General features: G+C 34.1%; 1 protein-coding gene across 6 annotated transcripts in view; it reads left to right on the forward strand.

Moving 5' to 3' along the window:
* Nucleotides 1-23,143, forward strand: part of SLIT2 (slit guidance ligand 2) — a 246,971-nt gene extending 223,828 nt beyond the window's left edge. For 4 of the 6 annotated variants that reach the window (XM_072335335.1, XM_072335337.1, XM_072335336.1 and 1 more), the window contains 8 exons: nt 5,316-5,409; nt 7,324-7,461; nt 8,071-8,311; nt 8,615-8,745; nt 12,482-12,636; nt 15,742-16,030; nt 19,941-20,152; nt 21,270-23,142. In XM_072335335.1, the coding sequence (XP_072191436.1) occupies nt 5,316-5,409; nt 7,324-7,461; nt 8,071-8,311; nt 8,615-8,745; nt 12,482-12,636; nt 15,742-16,030; nt 19,941-20,152; nt 21,270-21,511 (1,502 nt within the window). In that variant the 3' untranslated portion in view covers nt 21,512-23,142. Of the gene's footprint in view, nt 1-5,315; nt 5,410-7,323; nt 7,462-8,070; nt 8,312-8,614; nt 8,746-12,481; nt 12,637-15,741; nt 16,031-19,940; nt 20,153-20,529; nt 20,619-21,269 lie in introns of all 6 variants that reach the window. The other 2 variants (XM_072335340.1, XM_072335341.1) reach the window with 2 other exon arrangements.
* The last annotated feature ends 388 nt before the right edge of the window (nt 23,144-23,531 follow it).

Consider the following 23,531-nt stretch of genomic DNA (forward strand, 5'->3'; position numbering starts at 1 on the left):
CTAGTTTGATAGCTGCTTTTAGTGATTCTGTCAATTATCCTTGTTTTGTTTTCCTTAATTGTCTTAAAGGTTATCTGCCTAGAGTTACTGTTCTTTGTTGTTGCCAAATAGCATAAGTAAATAACTAGAAATGTTAAACTAAATAAGCCACATCTTGCAGCTTAGCTGAACAGAAGTATGCAATGGTGAGCAATATCCAACAACTGATCAAATTTAAAATTCTATTCAAACATTAAATTCTTACAGAATTTCTAGTTTTGTAGGTGCAAATTGTATTTTACTGTGATAATGAACAAAAATTACGCATCAGTGTTCTTTGAACAGTAGATATTTTCACTTATTGTTTGGTTTTTTTTTTTTTTTCCCCAATAGTACAATCAGTACTTTAAATGTCTTGATTTCTTCTGTTTATCAAATTGAAAACTTAATAAAACTGCAGCACTTTTCTCTATATAGTTTGTTAAGTAGCACTGTTGTTTCCCAACCATTCCTATGGGGCATTCAGTATTTGAGTCATAAGTAAGTGGACAGAGACTCAAAAAGTCAAAAAAAAAAAAAGAAAAAAAAGAGTCAAAAACTGGATTAAAATACCTAACTAATAAAACATAAAGTCTGCAGAAGGTGACCTGCAATGTTTAGCAATGAAGATCAGAAGATGGAACAAAGATAAATACACATATATCCTGCTATTCCAGTAATTATTCATAAGTCTGCAATATGTTTTTGGTATTTTAGCTTTGGAACATGTCATCTGTACTAACAGAACATAATAGTACTGTCGGACTGATTAAATCTCAACACCTTCTACATTTTAGTAGATATCTCAGTAAATATTCCAGTTCTTACCTTGGAGGATTGCCTGCATTCTGATTGTGCCAACAATGAAGAGTTCCACTGGTTTCAGTGCTACTCCATACCGTCAACCAGACTGCACTGATTAATTAAACAGGATGTCTAAAGAAAACAGTTATTGCTGATCCTAATTAAACTTTGGAAGATTTTCATAGAATCTTTGACTTCATCCACTAATTATTTAAAATAATAATAATAATAAAAAATCTCTGCTTATTCTTCTACATCCAAAAATGTTCCTATCTCCATCTTCTAAAACATGATTACTCAGCCAAGCTCTTAAAGCACCTTCAGTTCTAGTGCTATTAGGTGAATGGAAGAATGTACACACACATTGGTATGAGGCTTCCTGGAAGTCAAACATTATTTCACAATTGTTTTTCCATTGTTTTGTTTTATGATTTTAAAAACACTGCTTTTTGGTTTGTTTGTTTGTTGTGTTGTTGGTTTTTTTGTGTGTGTGTGTCAGAGTTCTCTCTCATATTTCCTTCCACTCAAGTCAAGGAGTATAACTTGGTGAATGTTACTTCCTTTTTTTCATTTCCATCATTCTCTCTTCATTTCAACAAAATGATTTCCTCCCCTTCACCTTGTCTCAGTTAAATTCTGAATAACAAATTGGTTATTCATTATGCCAGAAGAGATGCTGCGTTACCAGAAAGCTACTCCTCAGAAGTTTGAATTCCATCTCACAAATTTTCACATTATTTTCCTATATACTTACTTTTCCTCAAGTAGTGATGTTTTGGTTATTAGAAGGCTTCACTCAGAGTATAGATCTGTTAACAGTTCAAATTAAGAACTAGCATTTAGGTTGTTTTGATTTGTTCTTCTGCTGATTATTTTCTCATTGAAAAATTCAGTATCTGATATAAATGTTTTGGATTCCATCTCACATTTTTAGTTGTTTTTCTTTTCATTAATCCTGTGTACAAGTCTGTCATGAATTCTAGTATAATGACAGAGTTTGTAGTTCCTTTAAAACTGACTTTTTTTTGTTCATAGGATTTTGTGCTTTCTCATTTCACTACAAGACCTGCCATGTTTACCACACCGTTTTCTTGATTCCTATTTTTTCTGTTACTTCATTCAACTGAAAGCTTCCTCCAATTATATGATTCTGATTTATTTTGCAGTATGTACAATTTTCAGATGTAAAGACATACTTCCATTTCCTATCACAGCACATACATTCCTGTCTCTTTTAGAAGAGCTTTATTTTTTGGAGTCATTGTTTCTCTTTCAGTTTGTGTACCTTTATAATGTGGAAGAATTCCACAGAGTACTAAAATAAAAGTCTGCCCATAATTTCAAAAACATTAAATGACACTTGCAAACCATCTGACTGCAGTAGACCTGATAGCATAACATTGATTTCACAATTTGAATTAGATACTTTTCAAAACTGTAAATGTTTTTCAGTCCTAAATTTCTAGATTTGATTCCCAACAAGATTTGGGAATTAAGACTTTTCAAGTGTCCCAGAATATTTCATTAGGTATTTCAGTTTTTAGTGTAACTCTGAAGACGTGTGCCATCAATTCATGACTACTAAAATGCAATGTACTCTGAAAAATTATGTATTTTAGAAGCAAACAGATGAAAAAAAAAAAAAAAACAAAACCAAAAACGGACAGATTTATACACTACTCAATAATACTATTTGCCACACTTAAAGAAATTTCTAAGGTCTATGCCAACAGTAACCTACGTGATGGCTCAATTTATCTCCTGTATCAACGCAAGTTCAGTGAAGCAGCTGTGAGATTGTTTGTTTCTATAATACCAGCCCTAATTCTTATTTTGAAAAGGTATTTGGGGGTTTTCCACTGAACTTTTATTGTGACTGTAACTACAGAGACAAGAAACCTTCAACCCTGCTTGAAAGATAGGCCCAATATGTCATGCTCATAATGGTTTACTTTTTTACATGATCTGTGGATCTTGGGAACATTTAGAGAAGTTTTTTCTAAGTCTTGTAAATACTGAACAACTGTATTCATAATTGGGTTGTCATTTCCTATGTTTTGAATTTCTGCATTTAATTGTGTATAGATTATACTCCATAATAAGATATTTTTTTATGAGTATATAGAAGTGTATGTGTTATACACTGATCTGTATGGAGGTAAATGCATTTCTAGCACACAGGAATGCATATAAGCTAAGTTAAAAATAATAATAATTTTAGTCTTTTCTTGTTCCACTGATATTCCTGTAAATCTGAAGTCTCTATTTAATGTTCAGAGATATGTCATACTTAAATGTTGATGGCCTCTAGGTGGCTTTCAGCCATTACAAGTTCTTCAGATTGACTAAATGCTATGTGAAGAATTACTTCCTTTTATGAATGCTTTTGTTCAAACAAAACCTTTAGAAAAGAGAAAGGGATGTGGGTTTTGTTTGATATATTGTGGGATGCTAAGAATCCCTGGTATTTCAGGATTCTTTGTGCACTGACCTAGCCATAACATTTGCACACTTCCAGACTAATAAGTCCATAGAGAGTTTGAAAAGACTTTGAGGATAGAATTTAAATCCGTTCTATTAGTCATCCTCAGTGGCCTGTATTTGATCTTCATTCAGTTTCCTAAATATATTGACTAAGTCATATTGTTACTGACAGTTTCCCTGAGGTCTTTTAAGTAGGCTGTGCTTAAACACCATTGTCTGGTGTTAACCCAGAGCTTATCTGGTTTTGTACAGAAAATATTCAACTTGCAGATTGGTAATGTGCTGTCATTAAAAATATATGTATATCTTTATGTAGAATCAGTCTGGATCTTTTGATCTACTTTTTTTCTGTTGAATAACTGCGATGCACTTTTCTGACTGGTTTTGGCTTCACTCCATGTTTCAGAATGATGATGGTTTCATGCCTTACAAACACATTACACATATGTTTATGTTTCTATTGAGTTTTTATTCTCCGGTTCAGTTTTGCCTTTTTCTCTATCTTTGCTGCTGCTGAGGACTGCTCCTCAGTTCCAAGTTGTGTTTATTTGTCCAGTGATTGAAATAAATCCTATTTATCTGAAGTTCTAGAAATAATGTCTGAGGTCATGAATAGTCACAGCGGTATGTTCATTATATGAAGTCTTAAACAATGGTTCTTAAGCACAATTGCTGTGAAAATGAAAGCCTTTTAGGCAGGATCTGTTGAACCCAACAACAACAAAAAAAAATCCAACACTTCTCTGCTCTTGCTTTCAGTTTATTATCATTACCATGTGCACTTCTATAATACTAGAGAAGGCTCTCTAAGACAGAAGGTAGTTTCTGTGTGGTGCTCAGCCCTCCAAGTACTTGACAAATAACAGTTAAAGATGCCAGAAACCTTACTGTGTATTGATAGTAATAGCTGATGAGATTGTTCATAAAACTAAACACATATGTATTTTGGAAGATAATATTCATTCATATGCTCACTCTAAAACTCTGTTCCAATGTTATTATCCTGTACCTTCCTTCTTTTTTTCCAGTTCATCTGTTTTGATTCAAATTGCATCCCTAAATGTTCTGTCCTTCTTTTCCCATTTCTGCACTCGTGGTGATGCTGTCTTTGTCCTCAGTACTCTGCTGCCATTCTGCAGATATTTATTTCTCATCGTGACTCTTTGCAGTGGTACCTAGTGTCAGGACAAGGAGCAGTGGGCATAAACTGGAAGACCAGAGGCTTCCTCTGTACACCAGGCTGCACTCCTGTGCTGTGGGGTGATGGAGCACTGGCAGAGACTGACCAGAGGCAGTGGTCTCCTTGGAGTTTGGCTTGCTAGGACATGGGTGTGGACACCCTGCTCAGGGTATCCCTGTTTGAGTACAGTTGTAAGCACATGTGTCCCTTCCAACCTCAACTCCTTCTGTGATTGCGTGATCTAACGGCACTGTTGACCAATACTCGGAAAAGTAAAACCAAGGGGTACCAAGTATTGTGCTTCTTGAAGAAAATTTCAACTACAGCAGTGAAGGCTCCTTCTTATCAACTGATCTTTTCTTCCCCATTTTGGTGAAGAGCTCTGTTTTTATACTCTCTTGACAAATGTCAAGGAGCAACCCTACTATCTGCATTGTTTCTGGGCCTAGTAGACCTATGAATCCTTAAATTCAGCAATCATAAATAGTAGATAATTATGGTATAGTAATACGTGCAAAAAAAAGTTGGATTGTTGATTAAGAAAATTAGGAAGTAGAAAGCAAGTTTTTGTTGTTGGATAATTGGAACTGTATTGTCAAACAGTGATATTAACAGGTTGTTGTTTAATTATTTATTGTTTTGTTGTTTGTTTGTTTTTTTAGAAATAGATTACTGAATATTTCTGTCTGGAATGTATTCATTTTTATACCATTAAGCATGCATTTTTTTTAATGTTAACAAAAGAATTTTTAGCAATTTCTTAAAAAATAGAAACAGCTATTTTTGGGTCTGTGTTTTCACTGAGCTGAGGACATGTATTACTTTTCAGGTGAGCTCTGTGAGGAGAAACTAGATTTCTGTGCTCAAAACTTAAATCCTTGCCAGCATGACTCGAAGTGTATCTTGACACCCAAAGGTTACAAGTAAGTTTAAAATACTGTCATGGTCCAGCTGCATCTAAATTTTTGTTGTTTCTTTTTCATCCCGCTTTTTTTGTTTGTTTGTTTGTTTTTGTTTTTGTTTTTCTTTTAGTGGGAGGAAGTTCTATTCTCAAAATACTGATTTCAGTTATTACTAAACATTAATACTAAATATTACAGTAGACTAGGATCAGTTATTTTAAGGTGGATCTCCAATATTATCTTAGGTCTGGTTTACTGAATTAAAAGATTCTTAGCTAACTTCAGCTAGAATTTGAAGATGAACAAAAGGTGGAGCAGTTAGTTTATGTGATAGCCTATACAAAACCCTTTTGGCAGCTTGGACAGTGGAAAAATAATCGCATTTAACTAACATGGAATTATTATACTGCTGTCTGAGAAGTAATTGTGAAAGAGGTTATTAGGAAGGAACACTGTAAGGTGTAAAATGAAGTCCATTCCCAAGAAAGTTAATCTGTAATTACACTATATCCTTATTACAATTAATTATGCACACTTCAAAGTGCTTTTAATAGGCTTTAGGTTAATAAATCATAAGTACCTGTCTTACACGCAGCAAACTCTTGTGCCAAAATCTTGTTATCTATTATCATTACAAAAACTGACAAAAAGACGTGTTAGTTAAAATGAGGCAAAAAAATATTCAAATATATCAAATATTCATATGAACATGAAATGTTTATTAAAAAAAAAAAAAAAAAGTTGTCAATTGGAATATAGAAAATTTTTTGGATTTATTTTTTTCTACATTATGTTTATCTTCATGCCACTTCAGTGAATCTAGTTTGTCATCTCATATTTTACTACTCAGTTGATCAGTCTTCCAAGTTAATTTCTGAGATTTTAAATCAGAAAATAACATATGCGGTAACTTCAAGAATGTATCTCACTTGTTTTTGTTAATAGTGTGCTTTACAAAAAGATCTTTATTCCATTTTCTTATTCATATATGTTGTTCAATAAATATATTTTGTTGGAGTACTTAATTTAACATTACACAGGTATTTGACATCACTTTTGGCTCTTTAGAGCAAGTTTTAGTTATGAGAGAAAACAACAGCAAGGGAGGAATCACAGGGTCTAATGAAATCAATCCATAAATCTTAATCAAAAAATATTCATGTGAATGTATGAATTACTAATATTTTCCATTCATTTTTCACAGACTTCTGAGCATTCACTCAGTCTAGGAATATGAGAACTCCCTGAAGAAATGCTGCTAGCATTAACAATGGGAGTTGCATTAAGTAAAAATAATAATTAAAAAATAAAATAATAATAATAATATCGCCTACTATTCTGATGAAATAAAGTTTTCAGTTCAGCGAGAACTTGAGGGCTCAGGACAGGTATGCAGAAAGCGTTCTGAGACTTATGTTAGTTCAGTAACATCAAGCCTTTTATAGTAAATTAGACTGGTTGAACTTCAAGGGGAAAAATTATGTGTTACCTCTGAATTGTATAAATGGATCTTTGGCCTATTCTTATCTGTTCAGTTGGCAAAGAAGTTATCCATCAGAATAACACAAACCTTGGATTACTTGTCTATTTCAACAGCTAAGCATATTGATTATTTTTAGTGTTCACAGCCACTTACAACATCCCTTAACATTCTGCATTACTCATAAATTCAAAGAACTGTCAAAATGATTCATGAGGTCTCTCCAGATTTTAAGCCACAAATTATTCGATATAACGTCAAATAATGAGTAAGCATTTGTAACTGGCAAAGCTGGAAATGAAAATTCCCCAAATAATAACATGATTAAGGTACACGAAGTCAGGGTAACATTTTAAAGTTTCAAGTTTTAAACAACTGAGTAGTTCCTTACCTTTCTTGTTAGCATACAGTATTGTTAAAAGGCAGTGTGTTATCCTTGCTTTTCTATTCCGCAGATGTGACTGCACACCTGGATATGTAGGTGAACACTGTGATATTGACTTTGATGACTGCCAGGACAATAAATGTAAAAATGGAGCACAGTGTACTGATGCAGTTAATGGGTATACATGTATTTGCCCAGAGGGATACAGGTGAGGAAGATTTGAAAACAATACAAACATGTTTAAGGCCAGGTTGGATGGAGCACCGGGCAATCTGATATAGTTCTTGATCTTGAAGAAGGCTCTGGGGAGACCTTCATTATGGCCTTCCAGTATTTGAAGGGATCATATAAACAGGATGGGGATCAACTGTTTACCTGGGTTGAGAGTGATAAAACAAGGGGGGATGGTTTTAAACTAAGACAGGGAAGATTTAGATTAGAAAAAGGAGGAAGTTTTTTATTCAGAGTTTGGTAACACATTGGAACGGGCTGCCCAGAGAGGTTGTGGTTGTCCTATCCCTGGAAGCATTCAAGGCAAGGTTGGATGTGGCTCTGGGCAGCCTGGTCTGGTGGTTGGCGACCCTGCACATAACAGAGGGGTTGAAACTAGATGATCTTTGAGGTCCTTTTCAACCCAGGGCATTCTACAATTGATTCTATGACTCACTGGCTGGCAACCCTGCCTGTGGTAGGGGGTTTGGAATCTGGTGATCCTTGAGGTCCCTTCTAACCCAAGCCAGTCTATGGTTATATGCATGTCTTTCTTGTGTCAGTCACATTGTTTTTTGTAAATACTAATTTTTCTATTTGTATTTAGTGGCTTGTTTTGTGAGTTTTCACCACCAATGGTTTTACCTCGCACCAGCCCTTGTGATAACTATGAATGCCAAAATGGAGCACAGTGTATTGTAAAAGAGAGTGAACCAATCTGCCAGTGTTTATCAGGCTACCAGGGTGAGAAATGTGAAAAGCTGATAAGTATAAACTTTGTCAACAAAGAATCCTATCTACAAATCCCTTCAGCTAAAATACACTCCCAAACCAATATCACCCTTCAGGTAAGACTGCTTGTATGGAAGATTCTGATCTGGAAAACAATGTCAATGATCTTTTGTAGTGTGAAAATGTACCCATAGTAATCATCGGCTCATTTAAAAAGCTTTTCACAGTTTGAGCAAAAAATATGTGAGAGTCGCTGGAATAACACTATATTCATTATAAACTAGATAAGCTTAATGGTAAGAAGAAAAGGAATATTGTGTTGACCAATGTGGAATTTTACAGTAAATTAATTTTTGCTTACTACAGCATTTTGATTAAATATTTTTAATTCTTCCTAATTGTTTCTTTCTTTTAATTAGATTGCCACAGATGAAGACAGTGGGATCCTGCTTTACAAAGGCGATAAGGATCATATAGCAGTAGAGCTGTACCGTGGTAGAGTGAGGGTCAGTTATGACACAGGATCTTATCCAGCCTCTGCTATTTACAGGTGAATCTGGATTAAAAAAATAATAATAAAATCTAACTGGAACAAAAGATGTATTAATAACATCTCAAAGTCATGTATTTTGAATAGATAAAAATAAATACATTCAAGTGAATGTATTGTCAGACATTTTGTAATTAAAACATATTGCCAGAAAATGTAATTTTGTTCAGAAGTGTCAGAAGTATAATCTATTATTTGATCCATTAAAACCAAGTAAATCTGGCTTTCAGTAGGATACTTACATGTAAGTGTAAAACTCACATGTGAAAGTGTTGTGTTTGTGTTTCATTTTTTTCCCAAGATGTTACTGCCAAATAATTTCCCAGTGTACAGGGTAAAATGCAGGATTGTATTGCATAAGCAGAAATGAAATGAAAGTTTCTTTCTTTTCTGTTTTAGGCATAAAAAGTGAGATTTTTCCATGGCAATGGAAGAGAAATATAAAGGTTTAATTCGAAAAAAGTCACTGCCATTTAAAAATACATGGTTTCTTTTGCTCTGAGTCATCAAGAAACAGAATCCACATCTGTTTCTATAGTACAGTTTTTAAGTATTTTAAGTGAAATTTCTCTAATTCCCTGGGAAAAAAAAATAATAAAAAATAAAAAAAAAAATTATCTGAATTTCCCAGGGGATTTTATATATCTCAATCCAAGAATTTAGAGACAGACATTGCAAGCATGAGCAAAAGGACAACAGGGATCACCTCTTCTCCTTAATCTGCCCTCTTGTTGCTATAAACTCATTCAGAAGTAATTGGGAAGTATTGAATGAGTTTTCCCTGAGTCTTGTTTTCTTCTGTAATTACACCTCTTACATTGTAAAACTTTATCTAGTCTTTATTTGTTTGCCGGAGATTGTAGTTAGCTGACACTGTTCTGCACTCTATTAGGGATGTTACATTAAAAATACATTATTTTTAGAAATGATTGCACTCAATATAAAATCAAAAGCTTACATCTGTGTAGCAGGGAAACAGTGCTAAACTTTGGTAGGTAATAGCATCATTGGAACTGTGTTTTTTAGTAGATTACTAAAAACGTTCCACAGGAAAAAATAAATAAATAAATAAAATCTGCATAATATAATATAAAGATGTTTAGTAAAATCACAGACTTTTACAACAAACATCTTAAGATTGTTTCTATTTCCTGATGCACTATATGATTTATGACTTTGTTTACAGTTCCATGGAATGATTTAACATGTAGAAATAGTAACTCTATTTTAATTACGTAAATTAAAATACAGAAAATAGACTTCAGAAGATTTAAGTATTTAACACAGACGTAATATTGCAAAAAAGAATAAGATAAGTGGGATATCTAAAACAGAAGCCAAAATAAGTGTACATATATACATATATATACAGCAAATAGATTCAAACAGAAGTTTTGTTATATAAATGGTAGTCAAGAAGTGGTGTGTTGAGAAGGACTCAAGTGGGAGCTATAAAGCCTGCAGAAATGCTTGTAACAGCAACAAAACAGTTACAAACAGTTTCAATCATGATAAATACAGAGAATGAACAATAACAGCAGTCTGTGTGGAGTGAATGAAACTGCTTTGCCAGTGGGAGTTTACTGAAAGAAGAGCTATCATCCCAAAAGCAGTCAATCTGAGTAACAACATGAGATGATGATGGTACTTAGACCAATAAAGAACATTAATTGATCAGGGATGTTTTGTTTGGGAAAAGTTGATCCACTTTGATTTTGTTCTATCTGGGCATCTATTTTAAAATGTTAAATGTGTTTTCTTCCATAAAAAAGAAACCTATTAATTCTATAAAGCCATTTACATCATATATTTACTAGAAAAAAAAAAAAAAAAAAAAAAAAGTGAATATTTATTCTCAATTAGGATCTGTGTGTTTCACTCTTTATTTTCCAGTGGTAAATGTGCTATAAGTAATAGAAGTGCATTGGCAGAAACTATTGCACAAATCTGCCTTGTGTTTACTTCCCCTTTAATTTAAACCACCCTTACCTAGGAGGGCTCTCTTTCTGCAGTAATTTTTTTTTTTAACTGGTAGAACAGGTAAAACTAGAAGATTTTAATAATGACTCTTAAGAGAGATGCATTCCCTTTACACATTGTTTTATACATCCCTAGAATTACCTCCTGCTATAAAAACACATGTTCTGTGTTGCTCTCATCCTTGTAATTTTGATAGTGTGAAAGGTCTTTAAGCTGTAAAGTGGTGTTAGCTGCCTTGGAATAAGAACAGTATATTAGGGTTTCTTGTTTACTTAAGTCACAAAGACATATCCATTCCCGAAAAGTGCTTATTCTGCCAGTGTCTGCACTGTGCATTTGCATTTTTATGTAGAGCTAAGTTTATTTAAAGCATCACACTATGCAGAACTTATACCCTTATTGGTCTGGGCCTGAATTGCCGAAGTTGGTAATAAATAGCTGAGAAGCTGCTTAATGTGCCACAGCTGTAAACAACTATGTGAGCACTTCTGGTCTGCTCCAGGAAAAAAGCAGTTAGGTTAATTAAAGCATCACTAAGGATGTTAAAAGGTAATTTGTTTGATTTTTGCCCTGAGATTTAGGAAGCTAATCCTTTTCAACTATACTGCTTTTCTAATGAGAAGAACTCACTGTCTGTATGACTGTTTTGTCCATCTCAGACTAACATCATACAATTGGTTCATTTAAATTACTTTTCAAGGGCTTAAGCTAACTTGTTTGATGGTATTCTGAAGCAAATAGATGCTGTCATGGGAATGGTAATAATGTCTGGTCCCTGGACTACAGCTTATTGTCATAACTCCCATCCAGTCATACATTTAGCTCCCAACTCTCCAGTTGAAAATGAGCTGGAAGTAATTTAAGTACAATGATATATTCACTCCCAGACCTGAATAGTTCTGGGACTTTTCTCTCTGATGTGCTTAAACTATGTTTAAATATTCACTGTGTAATAGTGAGGTCAGTAAGCACTGACAGACATTTCTTGTGCTTAGTAACATTAATGTGTAGGCTTGTGCTTACATAGCATAAGCACCATGCTTGAAACAAGCCTTCTCTGCTTGATGTGCTTCAGGCATTTAGTAGGTTTGTATTCTGTGAGTAAGTAGAAGGAAATCATGTACAAAGGCAAGAAAACAAAAAAAGCTATAGTATTTATAGTGCAAGCCAGAAGCCAAACACAGAAATAACCAGGCCTGATAAACAAACCAAATTATTTTATTGCTAGCATCATTAGAGCTGCCTAGATCAATGATATGATTTTGTCTGGCAGGACTAAGATTAGGTGCAGTTCCATATTCCAGTAAACTAAATTTATATATCACTGGAGTCAACTCATTCCTTCCTATTTTCAGAATGTGTAAAGTCACTACTGTGCAACATGTAGGATAGGATACACAAACACATAGAGACAAATAAGAGCTTTGACAAAGCCAAAGTTTTTGTGTGTTTGGCTTCCTGCCTAGTAAATGTAGTTGAACTGTTTAGAATATCAGATGTTACACACGTCATGGTTTGATAAGAATGAATGAAAATGGGCTAATAGTAATTTCAAAACATATTACTAATAGAGTGTTACTTAGGGGTTATTACATTGTATTAGCTCTTATACATGTGTGCAATTAAATCTAGCTTTCTGGAAACTGCATTGTAGGAGAAGTTTTGCTTTGAAGCTGTGTTAACTGTCAAAGAGAAAGAAGATCAAAATCATTCTAACCAGAGCATCAACTGTTTTAAATTAATGTTTATTTTGCAGTGTGGAAACTATTAATGATGGCAATTTCCACATTGTGGAGCTGCTAGCCATGGATCAGATTCTGTCTTTGTCTATTGATGGAGGAAGCCCCAAGATAATTACCAATTTGTCCAAGCAGTCAACTTTGAACTTTGATTCTCCACTGTATGTTGGAGGTAAGAGGATCTTATTGCTTCTACAAATACTGTTGGCTAATTTGACTGGTAATATACGCTAATAAACATATGGTAGGTTACCCATTCATGAAGACAAAACCTAAAAAAGAGACGTGAGCTGAGCCACTATCTCAGTAGATCCAGTTTTAAAAAATAGTGTTGGAAGAGTGGCTAGTACCTAAAAAATTAAAAAATGTCCTTCTACCTAGAATTTACTTGAAAAATAAAGCATGTTTTAATAAACTGCATTTGTTGACAGTCAATTTCTCCTATAAATCCAAGTAAGAAAAGTCTCAGTTGCAAATAATAAGGGATAAGTTGAATTTGGTCTCTTTCCCACTCTGTCCTGTAAACATTTAAATTTTTGTGTCCAATCTGTCTATATTTGGTTATTGTCTTCTCCCATCTAAGATGAAAAGAAGTGCAAGATAAAATTCAGCATTAGTCACTTTCCTCACACTAGCAGAGAAGTGAGTATTATCAAATATGTGAACTGCCTTTAAAATTCCCTTATATCACAGATCTTCAAAGGAGGATGCATGTCTGTTTTTTCATGTGTATCATTTCTGAAGTGTTATTTATGTAGCGTACAGTGTCACATTTTTTGAAAGGAGGGAAATTCCTACATTCACATAAGACACTGTATGCTTGATTACTCGTATTGTCAACATCCATTTCTTGTTTAATGACTGCTAAGAATATTGGGATGAGTGCAGAAAGATTGCCCTGTCTGTTGTGGGCATCTGCTAATGAAATGATTCTGCACTTCCAAGTACAGACATTCATTTTGTGCAGTATTAACACTTACTTATAATTTATGACATACCGTTCTTTTCCTTACTTCTTTACCTTACAGATGTGTCTTCATTAGAAGACATATTAATCTGTGTAATCATCATGAATTATCAGAAGAAACAATTTTCAGAAACGACTTTTTCCTGATTCTAAAAGCAGGATTCTCTTTCAACATATAACATATGCTTTAGAGATATCCTGTGTTGCCTCTATTTCCGTTCTTCACATTCAGACTCCAAGCAGAAATTCCTTCCAGCTGTCATAGAAAATGTTAATCTGAAACAGAATGAAAGCCACTATTAGGAGAAAGTTATTATTATTGTTATAACTATTATTATAGAGCAAAAAAACAGTAGACATATACTCATCTGTTAAACTTTTATGTTCTCTATCTATATTTGTATATTTGTTATCTTCAGAATTTTTAAGACAGTAAGAATCCACTTCTTGCATTATTTTACTTATCTTTTTAGATTCATTCATTTTTTTCATACTCTATCTAGAATTTTTGAAGAATTTGATCACACATATCCTTCAGCTATGAACTCAAATTCTCAGTAGAATTTTATGCAGTATTTTTATCTTTGCCAAAGTCTTAGTTTGACACCTATATCATCATGAAACTTACACTTACGCTTATCACCTTTCTGTTAAAATGGCATTTCTGGTAAGCATCACCTCAGCTGGCACGATGAATGAAATTCAGACTTGACAGCAAGGCCTTTCATGGTTTTACCTCTCTCTCTTTTTTTTTTTTTTTTTTTCCTTGGGTAACAATTATTTTGGTCGATTTGGAAGGCATAATTTGATTTAATTTTTGCAGAAAGAAGTTAATTTATGCAACTTTTTAAACATTTTTTCAACTGTATGTCCTTTTTGAGGTCAGATTACATATGTCAGATATTTTCAGTCTTTCTGTAACGCTTCTCAGTATAGAAAGCCCGTGGCTTTTGGTAAGAAGTTGAAAGGGGCAGAATTTCTTCTCAGAAACTCTTTGATAGAGTCACAGCTTTCACTGATACTTCTCATTTCTCTTTCAGAAATTAGTGAACAGTTTGCCAGTTGTGTGTGGCAACTTGTTTCAGAGAAGTCCCTATTTCTGACGCAACATCAGCAGCTTTTCATTTGCAGGTGTTCTGCTCTAGCAGTGTTTTAATGAGATGGTCAGTTTAACAGAGTTATTGTATTGCTGTTATCTAATAGAGCTCTTACCGTCTGCCACCTTCAGCAGTAAATTTTGTAATTTACCTGTAGCAGGTTCTGTGATGAAAAACTTCAAGGAGAAGGAAGGGGGAGAACAATGCCAAAGCTACAACCTTTCAGAAAATTCAACTGAAATACTTGGGAGTCATTTCTGTGGCACATCTTTCACAGCTGATAAAAGGACCTTTCTCTAAAACTTGTTAAAGAAAATGAGCAGCATTTGCACACCGTTTGGCCTTCTAACACATTTGAAAAAGTGGCTAATAGTTTTAAGGAAATGGAAATTAATGATTGTTTGCAGTTTGAGTTCTCAGCTTACATTACTTAGCTGATGAGATCAGAGGAGATTGTGCTCTTAAGCCGATAGATACAATATTATTCATTTATATAATCATTGAAAAGTAGCCTGGTGAAATTAAAATAACCTGTAAATGAAAGACAAGACTACTTCATTCAGTTGTATGGTTCCACATTATTCTTAACTGTTCACTCTGACTATCTATATAAAAGCATTAGATCTATCAGGTTGCATGGTTAAGAAGAATGCAGAACATTAGCTCCTTAGTTGTTATGCCACTAGTTACTGGTGTTAATACTGCTAATACTGCCCATTTTACCCCACCTGTACAGCTAATAAACTTTTTTATTTTTTAGATAAACAAATTGTTTTTTTATTGCTCAACACACTGTATTCCAAATCCAAATCAGTGACCTGGTGTTTCTGAATTCTTCAGCATCTAAAAATCTTGATACATGATTTTTGTAAGACGCAAAATATTTTGTTTTTTAAAGATTCAGATTCCCATCCTAGACTTAATTGCATTGGGTCAAACAGTCATATATCTGACTTCTCACCAATTGCAAACTTCCTGTCCATCACTTTAGCTGACACTAAAGACATGTTGTTTTGGAGTTGGCTTGTGTGCATGCTTGACAACCTGGACAGTTTTCAAATGCTGGCTCATTACTCATCCTTGTAGGCTGAATATCGAAGAATAATTACATAGGGAGAGGCATAGTTTTAACAATGTCTTTACAAACAGATAATGTGGTATAAAAAACTGTACCAAAAATTACATTGATTATTTGCTATTATTAATTTCCTAGGCATGCCTGTGAAAAACAACATTGCAGCTCTACGACAATCTCCAGGTCAGAATGGCACAAGCTTTCATGGCTGCATTCGTAATCTGTATATCAACAGTGAACTCCAGGACTTCAGAAATGTGCCTCTGCAAGTGGGAATTCTGCCAGGTTGTGAGCCTTGTCACAAGAAAGTTTGTGTGCATGGAACATGCCATGCTACCAGCCAGTCGAGCTTTTCCTGTGAGTGTGAAGGAGGATGGACTGGACCACTCTGTGATCAACAAACAAATGACCCATGTCTTGGAAATAAGTATGTCCTTCCTCAAACACAGAGCAGTAGTGTAATATGCATATAATTTTTCTCTTGTGGTTTGTTTCCATACAATTTTACAGTTCAGCAAGAAACAAAATATGCTGGACATGTAAAAATGAAAACATCATCCAAGTCAAATTAAACTTTGTAAAAAAAAAAAAAAAAAAAAAAAAAAAAAAAAAAAAAAAAAGTAGGGGAGCAGATAAGTCCATCACATAGAAGTTCTGCCCAAAGCCTTAATGTGAGATAAGATTGGAGTCTGTGCTCTTTATGCACTTCTGAGTAGTTCTGTAATGAATTACATGGATTCAAGTGCAGCTATTGGTATGAAATTTGATAATAAAAAAACTCACTTGAAGGAAATGGAAAAAGACTACTTTTTATCAGAAAGTATAATTCTTCTTATTTATGTGTTTATTTAATTCCTATTGTTTGATATTTTATTTTTTTTTTTTAATTTATCTAATAAATGCTTCACATTTATACAATAACCCCACATTTTGGCTAAAACCAAGATTTCTACCTTTATGGTAAACTTCTGTTTGAATAGATATGTATTAATTCTTCTTGCAGACTTAACTAGAACATTTTCCGTTGGATGTTTTAAGTATGCTTATATAGCTGGTCTTGTGTGTAAATATATGTGCATATATAAACATAGATAAAGACACATAAATATACATATATGAAGTATTTATATGTGTGTTCATCTTATAAATAGTAATGTTCAATTTCTTGGTTCATGATCTCCCAGCACAAAAAGATCAGAAGCTTCAGAAGTTCAGAGTCCTTTGGGATGTATTGGTCACATGCAATAAGATGCCACTCTGTCTACCCTTACCACTGTCCTTAATACCGTTTGTTTTAAAAGGGCCTGCCTGGATTTTTTTTCAGTGCTCTCATCTAGATAATTTTTTACTTTTGAGGACCAGTGCCCTACCTTTTTCTGGAGATTCCAATAAGATGATTTTCAACTCCCATATAAAGTGATGTTTAAGTGATTGTTTGGCACAGAATGCAATGAGAGTCTCTTCTTTTAATGCTTTATACACTAATGAGGGTGTTTTGTTTACATTGGTTACACATTGTTTCAGTGCTATCAATGTCTGAACTCTTCCCAGAGCCATAGCAGTGAAATTTCAGGAGATACTGCAGCACCAAGGTGTTCATGAATCTTGTTTTCTTATGCTGTCCTCTCTTGCAGTATTGTAACAGAAAGAAAGAACCTGACAGCAGTTTAAGAAATATAAATGCTGAGTCTTAGTCTCTTGAATCTATTTTATACTTCAGTAGCTAAAACCAATATAGAACTGCATTATGGAAGTTTTATAAGAGAATTCTAAGAATTTCTTTAAAGTATCTTTGAAGTATTCGATTCTGTATGGATTTTTGCAACTGTACACATTCCCAAACTGAATGTTTCTTGTAGTGAATTACAAAACTTGGCAAGTATCAGGTACATACAATTTGGAATTTCTTGCAAGGATGAAATTAAATGAGAACAATAGTAGTATTCTGCAAGTTCTTGCAAATACTGTTTTTGATTCAGTTGTATACAGTCCTGTGAGCTTTTAAGAGAGAAAGTCAAACCAAAAGTATTTATTTGGAATGATGGAGTTTTCGTTGTTCTTTTGTTCCTGGGGAATTTTTCTATTCCTGATGCATCTCTAAATCCTGTCTAATCCTTTTTTTCCACCTAGTACAATATAACATTCCCCTTTATCTGTAAACAGAATTGTCACTGTGATTTGTTTTGGAAATGCAGAGAATCTCCTAGAGATCTTGCATACTGTGAAGAAGCTTAAGGCTTTGATTTATTTTATTTAAACCCAAGTGTTTGAGTTAGGAACATACTGACCAAAGATTGCTCTCAAGTCAGTAAAGGAAGAAGCATTTCTTGGGAGTAAATTGGAATTCATGTGGTTTAATAACCTTATGGACAAGCTTGTTTCTCTTCATGAATGTGTAGGGAGCTTATGGCAATTATAAATTTAACGAATGCCTGACATAGGTACTAAAATTAGATAAGCTGAAACTGTGCCTGAGAGTTTGCACTTAGCTTGATGTTCCTTTCAGTGCAGTCTGAAAATGAAATTTAGGGCTTCAAAGAACAGGTGGAAGAAAAAGTGAGAGAACTGGCATTAGCTAAGATTTAGTCATCTTTAAGTCAAGTAAAACTATACCAAAAATCCTGATGGTTTGATATCTAAAACAACCTGTAGTGGGGAACTTGGAGGTGCTTAAGCTACTAGTTATGTTTTACATTTGCAGTGTTTAATCTCTAACTGGATAAGTGAATTAAGTGAATGTATTGTGCCTTCCATTTGAATTTCCTCTATGGGGATGTCTTACTATACACTTTGTCCTTGTAGTTACACCATGCTAAAACACTTGGACAGAATTAAGCATACAGATAGATAATTGTAATATAGATGTCTTCAAAGAGTGGGACTTGGTGATGTTTGCAAGACAAAACAGGCTTTTAACAGTTAATTCCAATATGTCAAACTTAAAATGTGTTTTGCACTCTTTGCAGTTTTACCAAATGTATTATGGTATTGAAGGAGTAGAGTACAAAGAAAAAGTTTCTAGAAATGCAGACAATGTTACCTACAAAACATAAATGAGATGTTCTTAACAGTGCTCCTTTTTTTACTATGAAATAACATCCAAACTGAAACAAAGTATTTTGTTTTTGATCAAATGCAGTTTCTTTTTCATCTGAAGCTTCTCATATATTTACATATTTATTTAGGTGGTTGCCACAAACAGCTAAGGAGGCTGTTCAGAGATCTTACAATATGGAGAGGAGTAACATTAGGGTGAAAGCGACTTGAGTGTCAGGGTTGCATTCCTCCCTACAGAGGAATCTTTGCTGTCTCCCTAGGAAACAATGTATAGATAGAAAACTTGTGTACCAAGACAGCAGTAAAAGGAAATAACGCTATTTCTAGGAAGAAAGGTATTGACCCTGTGCCACCAAATCAGAAAAGGGAAGTGATTTTATTGCAAGTCATTGGTGATGTTTTCATCAGATGGGTTCCCCTAATCTTCTGATCACACATAGGAACAGGTAATTAAACATCCTCCTTTTAGGACACACCACCTCCCTCTCAGAAAATTAAGACAAGCTACACATTTTGTATGTCACAACTTGGCAGATGCAGCTCAACTCAGAGCATTTTTTTGTCTAACAACAAGATTTGAGCCTGTTGCAAACATTTACAACAGACCGAGAGAGTAGTTGATTGATTAAAAACACTCAGGTAAGACCTGATAGTCTGCAACCTGACTTAGCATGAGTTCTGGCTGAGTACTGCTAGCACATACACTATGTGGCCATGCTGCTGGCAGATTTCAATGCAAACTAATGCATTTGAAGGGGGATGTGTTCAGCTTTGAAACTACAATTACTAGTATCAGAAATGTTTTAGTTAGGAAGTGTCTGACCTGTCTTTGTGCTGGGAGCCCATACTTCATAAGTGACAGTATGGTTTTTTTAAATGACACAAGAACCAAACATTCAGGTGAGTGTCCTTTCTCTCTACCGAATTCTAATGGATTACACTTTGATGCAGTCTTGCTGTGCTCTTGAAAGCATGCTAAAAATTTAGATAGACAGAAAATGTTGACTTGAGTAACTGTGGCCTATAAAAGTATTCCATAACACATCTACAGTGGTTGCTTTCTGTCGAGATGGAGTTCTGTAGTGCCTCTTGTTTTGTATAAAACTGCATACCAATTATAAAACCTTATAAACCACTTCACTGCATCTCACTGAAAAAGTCTATTAGAAACAAAAGCAATTTCTTCTGAGTACAGTCCAAAGTACTTGTAGTTAATGTTGCTTAGCCTGAACTTTGATGAATAATTTATTTTTATTCTCTTGGGCTTGTTTCCCCTGTAGATGTGTGCATGGTACCTGCTTGCCGATCAATGCATTTTCATACAGTTGTAAATGCCTGCAGGGACATGGGGGAGTCCTCTGTGATGAAGAGGAAATGCTGTTTAACCCCTGCCAATCCATCAGGTGTAAACATGGCAAATGCAGGCTTTCAGGACTTGGGAAACCATATTGCGAATGCAGCAGCGGATACACGGGGGACAGCTGTGATAAAGGTAAAAAATAAGATTCAAAAATCATGTTACTGTTTTGGTCTCAGAAAAGAGGTTTGTTTTATTAAAGCATGAACAGCCAACAACATTTCCAACTTTTTTTTTCTCCACAATACACACATTTGTTGATTTGTTGCTTTTTTTTTTTTTCTTTTTTCTTTTTTTTGACCATAAGAATTTATCTCAGTGAGAGAAGAATCAAACTTTTCCCATGAATTTATTTACATTTTGGATATTTTTTCCACCAAACATTTTGCTGTGAAAACTTTTTTTTTTTTTTGCCTTTATTCAAAAACACATTTTTACTATATTTAACTACTACCTTTTACCTGCTGTATCTTTCTGTATTTATTGTTTCTCTGCCTTCTGCAACTGAGAAGCCAAATCCAATGATTCTGCTCCTAGTTTTATCACAAACTCTACTTTTGACCTCTCAGCTTCAACTGATTTATCACAGCGAATTATGCAGGTGAGATGGATGAAAACAGGATGACTTTTTCCCCTACCTTTTTCCTTTGTCTATCGAAGTTCTCCCTCTCCCTCCCTTTCCCTTACCCCAGATGGCATTTATTTTGTATTGTGCGTAGATGTGAATAGAAGAATATGGTTGTAGAACTTTTAACAGATGTCTCATTTTTTGCTGGTTTTATACCTCAGTAATTTATGAAGTTAGTGGAATGTAACTTGTATTAAATAACAGATTGAATAATATTAAACTCCAGGTCTAATAAATTAAATTGCATGCTCTCTGAAACATTTTCCTATGATAAACAGAACCAGCTGCTAGCAATGTAAGAACAGAAGATGTGTATTTTTATAAAAAAGGAAAAGATTTAAGCTTCCAATTTTCTTGTCATTGTAATAGCTTTGTATTTATGGTTTACATATACATAATATAAACTTTACTGAAAATAAGAGGTGTAGGAAATAAAACTCAGCATTAATCAAATTACATTTGATAGAACAACTAGTTTCCATTATGTGCCTGAGCCAAAGAAAAATGCCATTTTCAACTGCAACTAGAAATAGAGCATCTTCTTCAGCAATGTCAAACATTCTTTGACCTGTATCTCAGAAGCGTCTCTCTTATTTTAAATATGTTTGGTTTTTATTTCTGCAGAAATCTCATGTCGAGGGGAACGAATCCGAGATTACTACCAAAAGCAGCAAGGGTATGCTGCGTGCCAGACGACCAAGAAGGTATCGAGACTAGAATGTAAAGGGGGATGTTCAACCGGGCAGTGCTGTGGACCACTAAGGAGCAAGAGACGGAAATACTCTTTTGAATGCACTGATGGGTCGTCATTTGTGGACGAGATTGAAAAAGTGGTGAAGTGTGGCTGTACAAATTGTCCCTCCTAAGTGTTCCTGTCACACTTGTCTTTTGAAAATGTTGTATACTTATTGACCGTGTCGGACTAATTAATGCTTCATAGTGGAAATATTTGAAATATATTGTAAAATACAGAACAGACTTATTTTTATTATGAGAATAAAGACTTTTTCTTCATTTGAAAAAAGATTCAAGTGCTTGAACTGAAACTTCTCATAATCAAGAGGAGCTTTGAAGAAAAAAAAAGACCTGGTAACATTGCAACAGTGATGGGAAACTTAACTACTTTTAACACGGATTCTTCTTTATAACATGCTGAAGATACACTGACACTATACATATGTGACTTTCAACTTAAAGCTCAGAGATGAAATGTTGACCAGAACATGAGTCTTGTTTTTTCATTTTCATATCAGTACATTTTATTGTCTTGACAGACCATAGCGATCTCTTACCTATGGATGAGGATGCATACAGAGATAATAATTGTACAAAGTACATTTCATCTTTCAGAATTATTAAGCATCTTGAGAAGATGAGGTCCCATTTAGTGGATGGGAAATGGGAGATATGAGAATATACTATAAACCTGAAATCTCCTGATGATGTACACTTTTATGTCAGCATGTTAACAAAAGAAGCATACAAAAAGTGTTTATCTGCCCTTTTCCAGTATTAATTTTTTGTAATATAAATGTTTGGGGGATGATGAAAATAGATTATTGATGGATAAATTAGTAATAATATGGATTTCTGTTTCTATGAGCTCTAAAAACAACTCTATACAGTATTCGGTTTCACTGAGAAATATTTATTGTATCGAAGTACATTGTACTTAACCCTCCTAGGTCATCCCTTCTACTGTTTTTCAATGCTTTAATATATATTAATTTATATTTGTCCCAGTATTTTTGTATTTTTTTTTAAAGAAAAAGACTTAAAAATCAGGATTTTTTGCAATAGAACTAACGTAGCATGTCGTCTTGGGGTAAATGTTTTTGGTCTGTTCCTCCCCATCCCTTTCCCTTTTGTTTTCCTTAGAATCTGACCACTTGGTGTCGCTGAATCTGAAAGTGATGACAATCTGCAGTTTTCACATACAGCAGATATTCAGGACACCTTTCAGGAACCTGTAATGTGTGACAAAAAATGTCTTTTACACTAGGTGGCAATTGTAGAGAAATTAATTTTCCCTATATACAGTACTTACAGAAAATGAGATGGCATGTAGAAAATGACGTTAGAAGGTAGATCTTTATAAATTAATATTCCCATGGAGCCCTTTACCTTTTCTTTTTTATAAAGAAAAAAAAAGAAAAAAAAGAAAAAAAAAAAAAAAGGCTGTGCTATCAAGAACTGTGATTTTCCCCAAATAATAAAGCTACTTTACTGCCCTGATGTTCCCCACGTTAACATGTTGCTGCTAAATTATAATGTAGAATTGGTAATCATTAATAGTGGGTTGTGTTCTTCTTTCAGTAAAACCCAGGGTACCCTGTAAAAATGCAGATGTTTTTCAATTTTATTTTATTATTTTTTTTACAAAAAAAGAAACAAAAACAAGTTAGATGTACATGTGTAATGCAGTGTGCTTTGTCTTATTTGGACTGATATCAGTAATGCTACTGATGTTTGTAAATTAAACAGATATTTACTTCACTAACTGCTTTTATTTGTATTCTTCTGAAAAGTTCAAATTGTCTAAGAGCATTTAATTAAACACTTGTAGTTGAAAACAGTATTTGGTATAAAGAAAAAAAAAAAAGAGAGAGAGAGAGAGAATTAAACCCAACACTATTTCTAGTGTATTCATTGCTGCAAGTCTGAAGGAGTTACATTGGAATTACTGCACCTACAAACAGGGACATCTGTGAACTTTAAGAACATAAAGAACTGTGTTCTTTATGAACACAGCAAAACTCATAGCAAAATTAAATAAGACTTCTAAATAAGTGAAATGCACTGGTTGTAAAGGCAAATTAAGTGCATCCTGGTATTTTAATGATTATAAAACTGGCAACTTGACAGCATTAAGTAACTTGACGCTTC

Source organism: Excalfactoria chinensis, chromosome 4 (genome assembly GCF_039878825.1).
Source record: "Excalfactoria chinensis isolate bCotChi1 chromosome 4, bCotChi1.hap2, whole genome shotgun sequence".
In the NCBI taxonomy this organism is placed as follows: domain Eukaryota; kingdom Metazoa; phylum Chordata; class Aves; order Galliformes; family Phasianidae; genus Excalfactoria; species Excalfactoria chinensis.